The sequence below is a fragment of the Periophthalmus magnuspinnatus genome, chromosome 6 (assembly GCF_009829125.3).
Source record: "Periophthalmus magnuspinnatus isolate fPerMag1 chromosome 6, fPerMag1.2.pri, whole genome shotgun sequence".
NCBI classification, from domain to species: domain Eukaryota; kingdom Metazoa; phylum Chordata; class Actinopteri; order Gobiiformes; family Gobiidae; genus Periophthalmus; species Periophthalmus magnuspinnatus.
The window spans coordinates 32540608-32554005 of NC_047131.1; the positions used below are offsets into that span (position 1 = coordinate 32540608).

The window sequence follows — 13398 nt, forward strand, 5'->3', positions numbered from 1 at the left end:
CAACGACAAACGAGAAGAAATTTACAAAATAAATATGAACCATTTTTATAACAAAATGTGTGAATGTTTAGTCAGAGATATAAAGAATAAAAGGTAAATAGTCACAGTTTTATAAAGTGTTTTTCCACCTTTAGTCGATCTGTGTGTGTATTTTGAACAAGCAGCAAATAATTGTTTATTTTTTGCTTTTTTTTACAACAAAATCTGCTGTTTAAACGTGAATAAAGTATGTTTTTAATGTGATATTTGGACTTTTATCGGCCTTTAATCTCCAGCACAGACGCACACACAGGCACTCACACTTTCACACACACACTGTAGCTGAGGTGTGTTGCCCAACGACACAACAACAGCAGCAGAATGAAGCAATAAGCCATAGAAAAGACTTACTCACCGCTCTGCCGCTCAAATGTTATTGTAACGCAACAAAAATAACAAAAAAAACTCCCAATTTCTGCGAAGAAAATGTAAAAAAATGTGCTTTTATACAAATTAAATGATAAGTTAATGTGGTAATTACAGATTTACACGACAGCAGTGTTCATCTGTGAGCGGGATTTGAACCGGGAAACCTTCAGATCAGTGGAGAAACGCCGGACTGCAGAGAGAACAAGACGACACAGGACACAGCGGAGACGTGAAATCCAACCTCAGAATGGTGTGTGGATAAAACATGGAGATAGTCCAGGTTTAGTCCAGATTTAGTCCAGGTTTAGTCCAGGTTTAGTCCAGGTTTAGTCCAGGTTTAGTCCAGGTTTAGTCCAGATTTAGTCCAGGTTTAGTCCAGGTTTAGTCCAGATTTAGTCCAGGTTTAGTCCAGATTTAGTCCAGGTTTAGTCCAGGTTTAGTCCAGGTTTAGTCCAGATTTAGTCCAGGTTTAGTCCAGGTTTAGTCCAGGTTTAGCCGTGGTAAAGTAAAAGTATCACATGAAAAAATCTACTTAAGTCAAAGTATTAAAGTACTAAAAGAAACAAGTAAAAGTTTGAGTCTTTAAATCTTCAAATGTGGTGATTTTAATAAAGATTTGACCTGATTTTTTTAAACAGAAACTGAATGATCATTTTGTTCTGTTTTAATTTGTACATTTTTATTTTGCTCAAATTCTGAACTTGTTAAAAATAAACCTCTTTTCACACAATAATAAAAATAAACTCGTTTCAAAATCAAAAATGAGTTGTTGTTTTTTGCATTTCCAAGTCTGAAACCTCCTTAAATCCTGAAATCCACTGAACTAAAGGTAAACTGGAAAAGTCCCACTTCATGACATCACAAGGTGGAACAGAGCGTTTCGAGAGCAGAGACGTGCTTGTTTTTTTGCACATACAGTGAGTCTTTGTGAGGTTCAGTCGTCTGATAAACCACAACTTCACACACAGAGAAAACAACACGACAAGTTCATACAAAAGGAACCACAAAAAACAGCCTCAGCACAAACATCATTCACACAAAAACAACAACAACAACAACAACAACTCGCCGCACAAACACTTTGGCTCGTTTAGCAGCAATAAACGTTTTAATACTGGTGTTCAGACGGTTATAAAGTGGAGCAGATTCTTGTGAGGAGTTTGTGTTTGGGACGTACTGTGTGTGTCAAACTTTATTTGTGCGGCAAAAACTGAACCAAAGTGTTTTTCAAGTGCATTAAAATGTAAAAACAACAACAACAAACATTCTATATACAAAACAACAAACAATGTGTCTTTTGTGATTAAAAAAGTAATAAATAAATGTTTCTCTGTATCTTTCTCTTTATATAGTTGCTTTATTTCTGTAAATCTGTGCAAAAAAACTACAGAGGAAACATAAATATGAGCAGCTAGAGCTTTTCTGCAAAAAGTTTTTAGACATTTTTTTTCTTTTTTTCATATTTTTATTGATGTGTGAACAAGTATTACAACAGCAAATGCATACACACCTTTTTAATTTTTATTTAACAAGAACTAAAACTAAAAAGTAAATAAATAAATACTGTAAAATAATAAGAATACAAAAATAAATTAAATAATCACACAAATTTTGACTGTAGAAGAAAAGCATCAGATAGAAAATAATAAAATCATAAAAATAAATAAAATAAAAAAATAAATAAAATAAAATAAAACAAAACAAAACAAAACAAAACAAAACAAAACAAAATAAAATAAAATAAAATAAAATAATTACACCAGAAAAAAGGGGAGTGGGGGGTGGACGTTGGCTTAGACATTTTCAGTGAACGGTTGCGTTTTTAGACATATTCTAGTTGTTTTTTTCTCGTTTAACTTCTCAAAATTGTATCTGGACTGATTCATGTTTGAGTTTAATCTTTAATCGACTATTTTCAAGACGCCATTTTGCCGATGAAGCCCCGTTTTCACCTCCACTGTGACGTCCGCGCTTCCTTCTCCGGTTTTATTTCCTTAATCGTTGACACTCGTCGCGTCGTCATTTTCGTACACATTTTTACAAATCGCTGTGAATCCGCTGGCCTGTTTGTGATTGTGACGGCGCCCGACAGCTCGACGACACTTTATTGTGATGACGTTTGCAGAACTCAGTGAATTAGTTTTTTTTATTAAGTCATTTTAGATGAATATTGTGATTTAAAACGTGCAAATTCTAACATAACGATCCAGTTTTGTCTTAGATCATAACGATAAAGTGACACAAGCACCAAAATAACTTTACCTGGAAACTGCGCTGCCGGGAAGCTTTGTTGATAGTAATTTGAAGTTGTTTGGAGTTATTACAAAAGGGCGGAGTAAAAGGAGATAAAGTAACGATAGAATAACAGCAATTATGTGTTTAGAGACTTCAGATGTTTCTAATGTCGACACAGAGACGAAAACAAGACGAATCAAAAAGGAGCGAAGTAATAATTAGACCAGCGGGACAGCGAAGGGTTAAAGGGTTTTGGGCTCTGCGGTCGGTTCTTCGGTCAGTTTTTCGGTCGGCTCTGTGGTCTACGTCGGCTCTGTGGTCAGTTCTTCGGTTGGCTCTGTGGTCAGTTCTTCGGTTGGCTCGGGGGTCGGCTCTGCGGTTTGCGGTCGGCTCTGCAGTCAGCTCTGCGGTCGGCTCGGGGGTCGGCTCTGCGGTCAGTCAGTTCTTCGGTCAGCTCTGCGGTGGGCTCGACGGTCAGTTGGCTCTGCGGTCGGCTCTGTGGTCAGTTCTTCGGTCAGTTCTTCGGTCAGTTCTTCGGTCAGTTCTTCGGCTCTACGGTCTACGTCGGCTCTGCGGTCGGCTCTGCGGTCAGTTCTTCAATTGGCTCCTCGGTCAGCTCAGCGGTCAGTTCTGCGGTCGGTATGCTCTGCGGTCAGCTCTGCGGTCACTTCTATTTTAACGCCCGGATCAGCAGGTCATGAATCTGGCGTCGCCGTGTGAAGTTCGAGGTTTTGTTGACACATTCCAAAATGCTGCCACTGGATTGGTGCAGAGGTCAGAGGTCAGAACGAGTCGGACGAATGTTTATGTCACAAATTAAACGTAGAAAAAATATCCAGACAAATGAAGAGGGTTTGTCAGTTTGTGCTTGGATTTTTATGGAAAATGTTAAATGTTTTACTGCAGAACGTTTGACTCTTTACAAATCTGTGAAATAAAAACAAACTGAACATCTGAGAGACTTGTGTTGTGTTTTTGTTCATTTTCAAACACAGATTTTTGTATTTTAGTCAAAAAAATTTAAATATATTCATGTTTTTACTGTTGGAAAGGGTCAAACTGATCAAAAAGTTTGGACCAATGGGGCATTTTTTGTTTAAAACTTGGACAAATCACTGGTTTTGTGCATTGTGTCCTGCGTCCTGATTGGCTGTTGGACTGTAGACCATTGTGTCGTGCGTCCTGATTGGCTGTTGGACTGTAGACCATTGTGTCATGCGTCCTGATTGGCTGTTGGACTGTAGACCATTGTGTCATGCGTCCTGATTGGCTGTTGGACTGTAGACCATTGTGTTGTGTGTGTGATTTGAGTGTGACACACTGTGATTTTACACGTCTCACACTTGTGTCTGTTTTAGAAAATGTCCCTGAGTGTCTTGTTTTTCTCGTGTCCAGTATAAACTGCGCCTGGCAACAGGAGACACACTGTGGTCATGATACAGCGGCGCTTTGTACCGGCACTCACACACACACCCCCACACACATACACACAGACACACACACCCCGACACACACACACACACCCCCACACACCCCGACACACACACACACTCACACACACACTCACACCCCCACACACACCCCCACAGACACACACACATACACACAGACACAGACACACACACATACACACAGACACACACATAGACAGACACACAAACTCATACACACACATGCACACACACCCCCACACACCCCGACAGACAGTGTGTGTCGGGGTGTGTGTGTGTGTGTGTGTTGGTAGTTGAAGCAGTAGCAGCAGTAATCGCAGTAACAGTCGTAGTAGTAGTGATATTTGAAGCAGTTGTAGTAGAAATAGAAGGAGTAGTAGTAGTGGTAGTAGTAATAGTTATTATGGTAATAGTTGTAGTTGTAGTAGTAGTAATTGAAGTAGTAGTAAACTAATATAATAACTAACAACAACAACAATAATAATAATAATAATAATAATAATAATAACAATAATAATAATCATCTCTGCTCATGTTTCAGATCCTCGACGCTTTACTCTTCATATTTACCCAAAATGCATCAGGTGTGTTGCTCAAGGACACAACCACAGTGTGCACAGGTCTGAGGCACAAACACACACTTTACACTTTACACTTTGTCTCACAGACACAAATCTACATCCGAGTTTGAAAACGGCGTGAAACAGAAGCGTTTTGTTTCTCACAGACTCAGTTTTTTCCCACGCCGCTGTGACGCTTTTATCTGCTCCACTTCCTGCTCCGACGCCGCACATACCTCAAAGTTCACGTAAGACACGACGCAAACTACTACTACAGTAATCTACTTTGAGACAAGAGCGTTTTATCTGTCCGTGTTGTTTCTGGGGGACATTAAAATGGCGTCTCGTGCGTCTGGCGCCCAGGGGAGGAGCGGCGGCCGGAGCATTTATCGTGCGGCGTAAATCGGATATTTGTGATCACATCTGCAGGAAATAGGAAAATGATTCGTTTTATTTGTGTAATTTAGGATTTTCACATTTACTGAGGATCCCTGGAGACGCCCCGGAGTCGAGGACGTTTGATTGACAGCTCGCGTCTCCCCGACGACCTGCAAACAATAAAAATAAACATCCAGAGCGTGTCTTATTATTGCCTTGATATTACAATGCCTCTATTATTGTTTCCTCTGCGCCGAACAAAACGTCTGCGCGCTAAAGCTACAGTCTGATTTTAGACGCCGCCGAGGCGTTTGAGGCGCCGAGCGAACGCCGTCGGACTGAAAACTTTAATTAAAATCTGACTGACAAACGAGAGAAGAGTCTGTGCACGTCCCAAACCTGGACAAACGATGAGAATAAAAATCGAACCAGTCAATTTGGAGCTGAGTTAAGTGTCACAGCAACAAAAGAGCCAATCCAGAGCGAGGATGTTGAAGGTCACGCCCCTTAAAGCTTGTACTGTTGGTTTAGCAGGGAGCGGGCGCTTAGCAACACTGTCAATCAAACCAAACAGGAGCGACCTCGGGGACAGAAGGACCTGATTTGTCTGTTATTAATGTTCATATCTTGATTTACAGACACAATAGTGAAATAACCCCCCCCCCCCCCCCCCCCCCAAAAAAAAAAAAAAAAAATAATAATAATAATAATAATAAAAATAAAACAACAACAAAAAATACAACAAAAAAAACTTCAAAATAACAAAAAATAAAGAAACTAAAAAAAAAACCCCACCTCAAAATACCAAAAAATAAAAATTAAAAATAAACTCAAAATAACAACAAAATTTTTAAAATAAACCCCAGGATCATGTAGAGGGTTAATACGAACATTTAAAACCAAAATGAGTCTGAAGCAGCAGAGACAGAACTTTATTTATCTTTATTATTTTTTCTTTCTTTATCTATTTATTTATCTTCATTTATTTATTTATGTATTTATTTTTATTTATTTATTTATTCACCTTTACTTATTTATTTATTTATTTTCATTTATTTATACATTTATCTTTACGTATTTATTTATCTTTATTTATACACGGGGACCCAATGAGAGCACTTGTTTAATATACAAGCAGAAAAAAATAAAAATAAAATTACATAAATAGTTGGAGTTGCATCTTTTTTTTGCGTCTGCGATCACTTCCTGTTTGCGTCTGCGATCACTTCCTGTTTGCGTCTGCGATCACTTCCTGTTTGCGTCTGCGATCACTTCCTGTTTGCGTCTGCGATCACTTCCTGTTTGCGTCCGCGATCACTTCCTGTTTGCACCCGTGATCACTTCCTGTTTACATCTGTGATCACTTCCTGTTTACATCCTTTGTGAGTGAATCTTGTTGTTTTGCCTGGAATGTTCCGCAGTGTGGCCTTAACCTCTCTGTCTCAGGTGAAGTTATTGATCAGATGCAGTAAAAACGTTTGTTTTCTGGACTCTCTCTTTTCTGGACTGATCACGTGACACAGGAAAAGGTCAGAAAACACCAGATGCCCCGCCTCGTGTTAAATACCAGGGGGGAGTTTTCAGGTTAAACTGCAGCCCGTGTGTCCCTCGTCCTCACAGAGACAAACACAGAGACTCTCCACCTGAAAAGTTACACAGTGCGTCTTTAATTAGCGACAGTTCAGTGTGACGTTTCAGACGGAGGTGTCGGCCTTTGGTTTGTTTGTGGAACAATTCAAACTGTTCACGGAGAAACAAAAAAAATAAATGTTTAATCTTTGGGAAAGTTAAAAAGTCATGAGACTTTTTTTTTTTTTGCGTCTCACGTTAATCCCTGATCTGGGAATAACGGAGCGTCCGGAAAAGAAACACAAGAAAAATACAGAGTAAAAGTACAAGTTTGGACACACCTCGTTCAACAGTTTTATTATTATTCTTACGACTTTCTGCATTTTATAAACAAACAGAAAACATGAAATATATGGAATTATTTAACAAAGAAAAAAGTTTAATAAATCTACTTTTTTATTTTTGCTTTGTCAGAAAATGAACTTTTTTCTTAATACATAATTCCATATATCTTACCTTATATATTTCATGTCTTCTGTGTGTATTTAAAATGTTGAAAGTAGTAAAAAAAAAATAAAAAAATAAAAAAATAAAATAAAATAATAATAATAATAATAATTCAGATAAATAAAATAAATGCTGAATAAATAATACAATAAAAATAGAAATATTCTGATAAATAAAATAAATGCTAACTAAATAAATAAATTCTGCTTTTAACATTTGTCTTGGATCTTTTGTCCATTTCCAACTCAAACTCCCATGAAAAATAAACTTATCAATAATTGTTGTTAATAAAGAATTGATTGCAGAAGAAGCATGTGCAGTGGAGCCGCTCACACACACACACACACACACCCCCACACACTCACACACACACCCCCACACACACTCACACACACACCCACACACACACTCACACACACGTCGCTTTAGGCCACTTCTGGAACATTCTCGTGGTTTGTTGAGGGACGCGGTGGAGCATGAATAAACCACACACGCTCATGGCAAACGCACATTACTGTTGTGTTTTTATGCTACACAAATATAGGTCTGAGGTCCCCCGGGGGCCTCCAGGACCTGATTTTACGCCTGTCCCGCGGTTACGTCATCACGTCAGACAGTGGTCAGCTGTGTCCAGGCTGTGGGCAGAGGGACGGGCTTCAACTCAACGTGTAATTGCATAACTCTAAGCCGTGTGAAGCACAAGACATGCAAAGAATGTTTTTGGAACACGCAGGACACCGTAGTTTTATTTATATATTTATGTTTATTTATTTATATCCATTCATTTATCTTTATTTGTGTATTTATTTATTTATGTTTATTTATTCATGTTTATTTATTTATGTTTATTTATATCCATTAATTTATCTTTATTTGTGTATTTATTTATCTTTACTTATTTATTTATTTATTTATGTTAATTTATCTTTATTTATGTATTTATTTATCTCCATTTACTTGTATTTATTTATTTATCTTTATGTATGTATTTATTTATTTGTATTTATCTTTATTTATTTTTATTTCTTTTTTTCTTTACTTATTTTTTATTTTTATCTCTATTTATTTGTATTTATTTATTTATCTTTATTTATTTATTTATCTCCATTTATTTGTATTTATTTATCTCCATTTATTTATTTATTTTTTCTTTATTTATTTATCTTTACTTATTTATTTATTTATCTTCATTATTTATCTTTATTTATTTATTTATTTTTCTTTATCTTTATTATTTATCTTTTTTTTATTATTCTCTCTGTGATTATTTTCTTCTTAAATTATTTCACATTTGTTTCTGTCACATAAATAAAAATAAAAAGCTCCAGTCTTTTAAACTCTTCTTTAAAATGAACTTTCTTGTGGTTTTGTTTCAGAAGCTGCAGAATAAAAACAGGTTTATTTCTTTTAAATTAATTTGTGGATTGGTTGCTGGTGAAATTCTTTTGCTTCACGAGCCTCTGCTGCTCTGCTGCTCGTGCGTTCAGCTGCGAGAGCGTTCTGGGGTCTCTGGTAAATGACACATTAGTCACATTTGTGCAGCCTGTGAAATCTGAGTCCACTCTGTGCAAATCTGGAGTCTGATCCCCATAGTGGCCTGTAGGGGCGCTGTGGCTGCAGGCAGACCTGAGCAAACGCACACAGAGCAACACACCAGCAGAGAACCTCCACCAGAGCTCCACCAGCAGAGCAATACACCACCAGGACAGCCCTCACCTCCACCAGCAGAGTCCTCCACCTCCTCCACCCGCTCATTTTTCCTCTAAAATGCACATCTTTCATATTTGTGTCACTGAATTTCGTTCTTGTTCACAGACTTTCTAAACATGGACACATTTATTTTTTATTTGTTGAGTTTTATGATTTCATGCAGAGTGTAGTTTATGTATAATTTATCCAGTCGTTCGTTACTTTACAATAAAACATCAGAATCTTATTGAAATGTTAAACAGAATTAATATTATGTTTGTTTTTATGGAACAAACTCACGAGAGACTGAAGAAAAACACAACACACTGAAGAGTTTAGAAGAACCAGGATAATGTACACACACACACACCCCTACACCCCCCCCCCCCCCCCCCCCCCCCCCCCCCCACACACACACACACACACATTTCTCTGTGTTTTGTGTTTGGCTGAACTCAACTATTATAATTCTCAAAACATCTGATACTTTTTTATAGAACAAACTCACAAGAGACTGAACAGAAATCCTCATTTATAAGAACTAGGCTAATATTTAATCAAACACACACACACACACAGACACACCCCCTCACCCTGACACACACACACACACACACCCCCACACACAGACACACACACACACACAGACACACCCCGACACACCCCCTCACCCTGACACACACACACACACACACCCCCACACACAGACACACACACACACACAGACACACCCCGACACACCCCCTCACCCTGACACACACACACACACACCCCCACACACACACACCCCGACACACACACACACACAGACACACACCGACACACACCCTCACCCTGACACACACACACACACACACACACACACACAGACACACACAGGTCAGTTTTATATTGAATTAATCCTGATAAATCTGCATCAAATGACAGGAGAGTTCACAAATCTGCAGGTTTAAGATAAAACTAATGAGCTAAAAATAAGAAACGACGTAGAGCACAGGTCTGTGTCTAATTAGACACACACACACACACACCCCCACACACACCCCTACACACACTCACACACACCCCCACACACCCCCACACATATACACACTCACACACACCCCTACACATACACACCCCCACAGACACACACATATACACACACTCACACACACCCCAACACACACACTCACACATATACACACACTCACACACACATATACACACACTCACACACATACACATATATACACACACTCACACACATACACATATATACACACACTCACACACATACACATATATACACACACTCACACACACTTGCTCAGGTTTTATAGGTTTTTCACACTCGTTGTTCCTACACGAGGCTCGTCCTGTGTCTGTCTGAAGAACTCGTCCTCTCCTGTCTCTCTGTCATTCTTCTTCTGTCTTTCTGTTTTTCTGTCTCTTCTTTCATCTTTCTCTCTAAACATAAACATATTTTAAGCACATATATATATTTTTACTTTGTCCATGTCCTTATTTGTTTTTATTCAGTGTTTCATGTTGCACTTTTTCACCAAACTTCCTCTGTGAGTCGTGTTCAGTGACGATGGAGATAAAAAGTTCTGATTCTAAACGCTCCAGTCGTCCTCACAGATCTGTCTTTTATCTTTCTGTCTGTTTTTCTATCTGTCTCTCTTCTGTCTGTCTTTGTCTTTCTTATTTCTGCTTTCTGTCTCTGTCTCTCTTCTTTCTTCACTCCTTCTTTCTAAACGCTCCAGTCTTCCTCACAGATCTGTCTTTCTAGCTCTCTGTTTCTCTTCCCTCTGTCTTTCTTCTTTGTCTTCCTGTCTCCAAGTCTTTCTTATTTCTTCTTCCTGTGTCTCCTTCTCTGTAAACACTCCAGTCTTCCTCACAGACCTCCTCCTCCTCTTCCTCCTCCTCTTCTGTTTCTCTGCGCATCGACTCTCTCTTCACTCGACTCCTCCTCCTGCTCCTCTCTCTCTCTCTCCTCTCTCTCTCCTCTCTTCTTTCTCTCCTTCTCTCTCTCTGTTTAAACCAAACTCGCTGCACTGTCTCTGCTGTAAGTTTGTGCAGCCTGGTGTCTCCGGTGTCTCCGGTGTCTCCGGTGTGTCCCTGGTGTCTCCGGTGCGGGACATGTCTCGTCTCACTCTGGGGTAACGCCGCGGTGCTCGGGGCCCCTGCTCGCTCCTGCGCGCGCTCTCACGCCTGGATTATCCTGTCCGCGGCTCCTCGGCTCCTCTCCGCGGCTCCTCGGCTCCTCTTCTGCTCGGGTCGGACCGGACGTGAGGCTGTGGACATGAATCCCGCGCGTGTCCGTGTCTGATGACCCGGGGGTGTGATGCAGGAGCCCGCGGAGACTCTCCCATCCGCCGCGTCTCCAGATGGCACGTTTTTCCTGAGTTTGGAGCGTAAATCCTCGCGCTGTTTCCTTTTGCCATGAATAACAGAAGCCTTTGCACAGATGGCCCCTGTATACGAAGGTAAGAGCGCGATTCACCGCGAGACCGGGCTCGTGTCTGTGTGTGTGTGTTAAAGCTCGAGTGCGGGACATTGTGGCGCACGTGTGGACCGTGAGCCCCGCGCACGGACCCGGGGTTTGAGGCTCGGGTCAGGGGAGACGCTGTGCGCGTGAACCCCCCGCGCGGATGGAGCTCCAGATGAAACAGCAGGTCAAAGATGAGCCCGCGACCACGCACGGACACGCACAGCCACGCACGGACACGCACGGACACGCACACATCCACGCACGGACACGCACGGACACGCACGGCCACGCACAGGCACGCACGGACATGCACGGACACGCACAGCCACGCACGGACACGCAGGGACACGCACACATCCACGCACAGCAACGCATGGACACGCACGGACACGCACAGCCACGCACAGCCACGCACGGACACGCAGGGACAAGCACACGTCCACGCACAGCCACGCACACACACGCACAGGTCCACGCGCGCCTGGAAACGCAGTGTTTAGTGTTTATTTTTTACTGAGAGAAACGCCGCGTGGAAAAAGGCAAAGAGGCAGAGCAGCTTCGTCATTTCACAGACTCAGACTTTACGCTGCGGTTTCACTGATCTGGATGTGTCTGTGTGTTTAGTGTTTGTGTGTTTAGTGTTTGTGTGTTTAGTGTTTGTGTGTTGTGTGTTTAGTGTGTTTATGTTTGTGAGTCTGAGCTCCAGATTGTCGCTGTGGCTGCAGTATTGTTCCTGTGACAGATCCACAGTGGAGCTCGGTGCCTGCGAGCTGCTGTTGGGTCTGTGAGGGTTAGTGGAGGTCTCTGAGGGTCTGTGGAGGTCTGTGGAGGTCTGAGGGTCTGTGGAGGTCTGTGGAGGTCTGAGGGTCTGTGGAGGTCTGTGGAGGTCTGTGGAGGTCTGAGGGTCTGTGGAGGTCTGTGGAGGTCTGAGGAGGTCTGAGGGTCTGTGGAGGTCTGTGGAGGTCTGAGGAGGTCTGAGGGTCTGTGGAGGTCTGTGAGGGTCTGTGGGGGTCTGTTCATTTATAGAACATTTAATCTACAGCAGTGTTTCATTGAGATGTTTGCATTTTGTGGAGCAGCTTAACAAATTGATCAGATCTGAAACTTAACTCAGGGTCAAACTCAAACTCTGAGACAAAATAAAAAACTGAAACAAATTCATGGACCAAACTCAATATTTATTAAAAAAATGTCTGCACCTTTAACCTTTTCACGGAAACAAACTTTACTTTTGCTTAAACACAAAATCTGTGACTTGATATTACAAACATGAAACATAAAACACACACGAGTCGCTCGTTCTCTGTCGCTCTCTGGTCTCGTCTGTGTCTCTAGCAGCAGCAAAGCATTCTGGGATGTGTAGTATCAGTGATGCATGTGCGATAAACCGGCACAGCAGCTTTAAAGCTCATTTGATATTATCTCACGGGGCCAAATATAATTACACCGCGCGCCAGATTTTGTCCCCGGGCCTCAGTTTGACGTATGTGACTTAATGTTTTGGTTTGCACTTTTTTTGTTGTAAATGCAGCAGAATTTAACAAATTTAACAAATCACACACTCACACACATATCACACACTCACACACGTGTCACACACTCGCACACGTCTCACACACTCGCACACGTATCACACACTCACACACGTCTCACACACTCACACACGTCTCACACACTCACACACGTCTCACACACTCACACACGTCTCACACACTCACACACGTCTCACACACTCGCACACGTATCACACACTCACACACGTCTCACACACTCGCACACGTATCACACACACACACGTATCACACACTCACACACACTCACACACGTCTCACACACTCGCACACGTATCACACACTCGCACATGTATCACACACTCACACGTCTCACACACTCGCACACGTATCACACACACACACACGTGTCACACACTCGCACACGTATCACACACACACATGTATCACACACTCTCTTCAGGACGATCACTGTGTTTTTTTCTTTAGTCGTTTCTGTTTTAGCTCAGAGCCTTTTGCCCGAGACTCCGACGTTTCAACATGAAAAGACGAAGTTGAAACGAGGCTGTGATGCAAAAGGTAATTAGTATAAATCACATTCCCTGGTTTTTCTC

At 41.3% G+C, this 13398-nt stretch overlaps 1 protein-coding gene across 1 annotated transcript in view; it reads left to right on the forward strand.

Moving 5' to 3' along the window:
* The first annotated feature begins 11085 nt into the window (after window positions 1–11085).
* hipk2 (homeodomain interacting protein kinase 2) overlaps window positions 11086–13398 on the forward strand; it is a 176245-nt gene continuing 173932 nt past the window's right edge. The window contains exon 1 of the mRNA XM_033967831.2: window positions 11086–11268. Within this exon, the coding sequence (XP_033823722.1) occupies window positions 11250–11268 (19 nt within the window). The 5' untranslated portion in view covers window positions 11086–11249. The remainder of the gene's footprint in view (window positions 11269–13398) is intronic.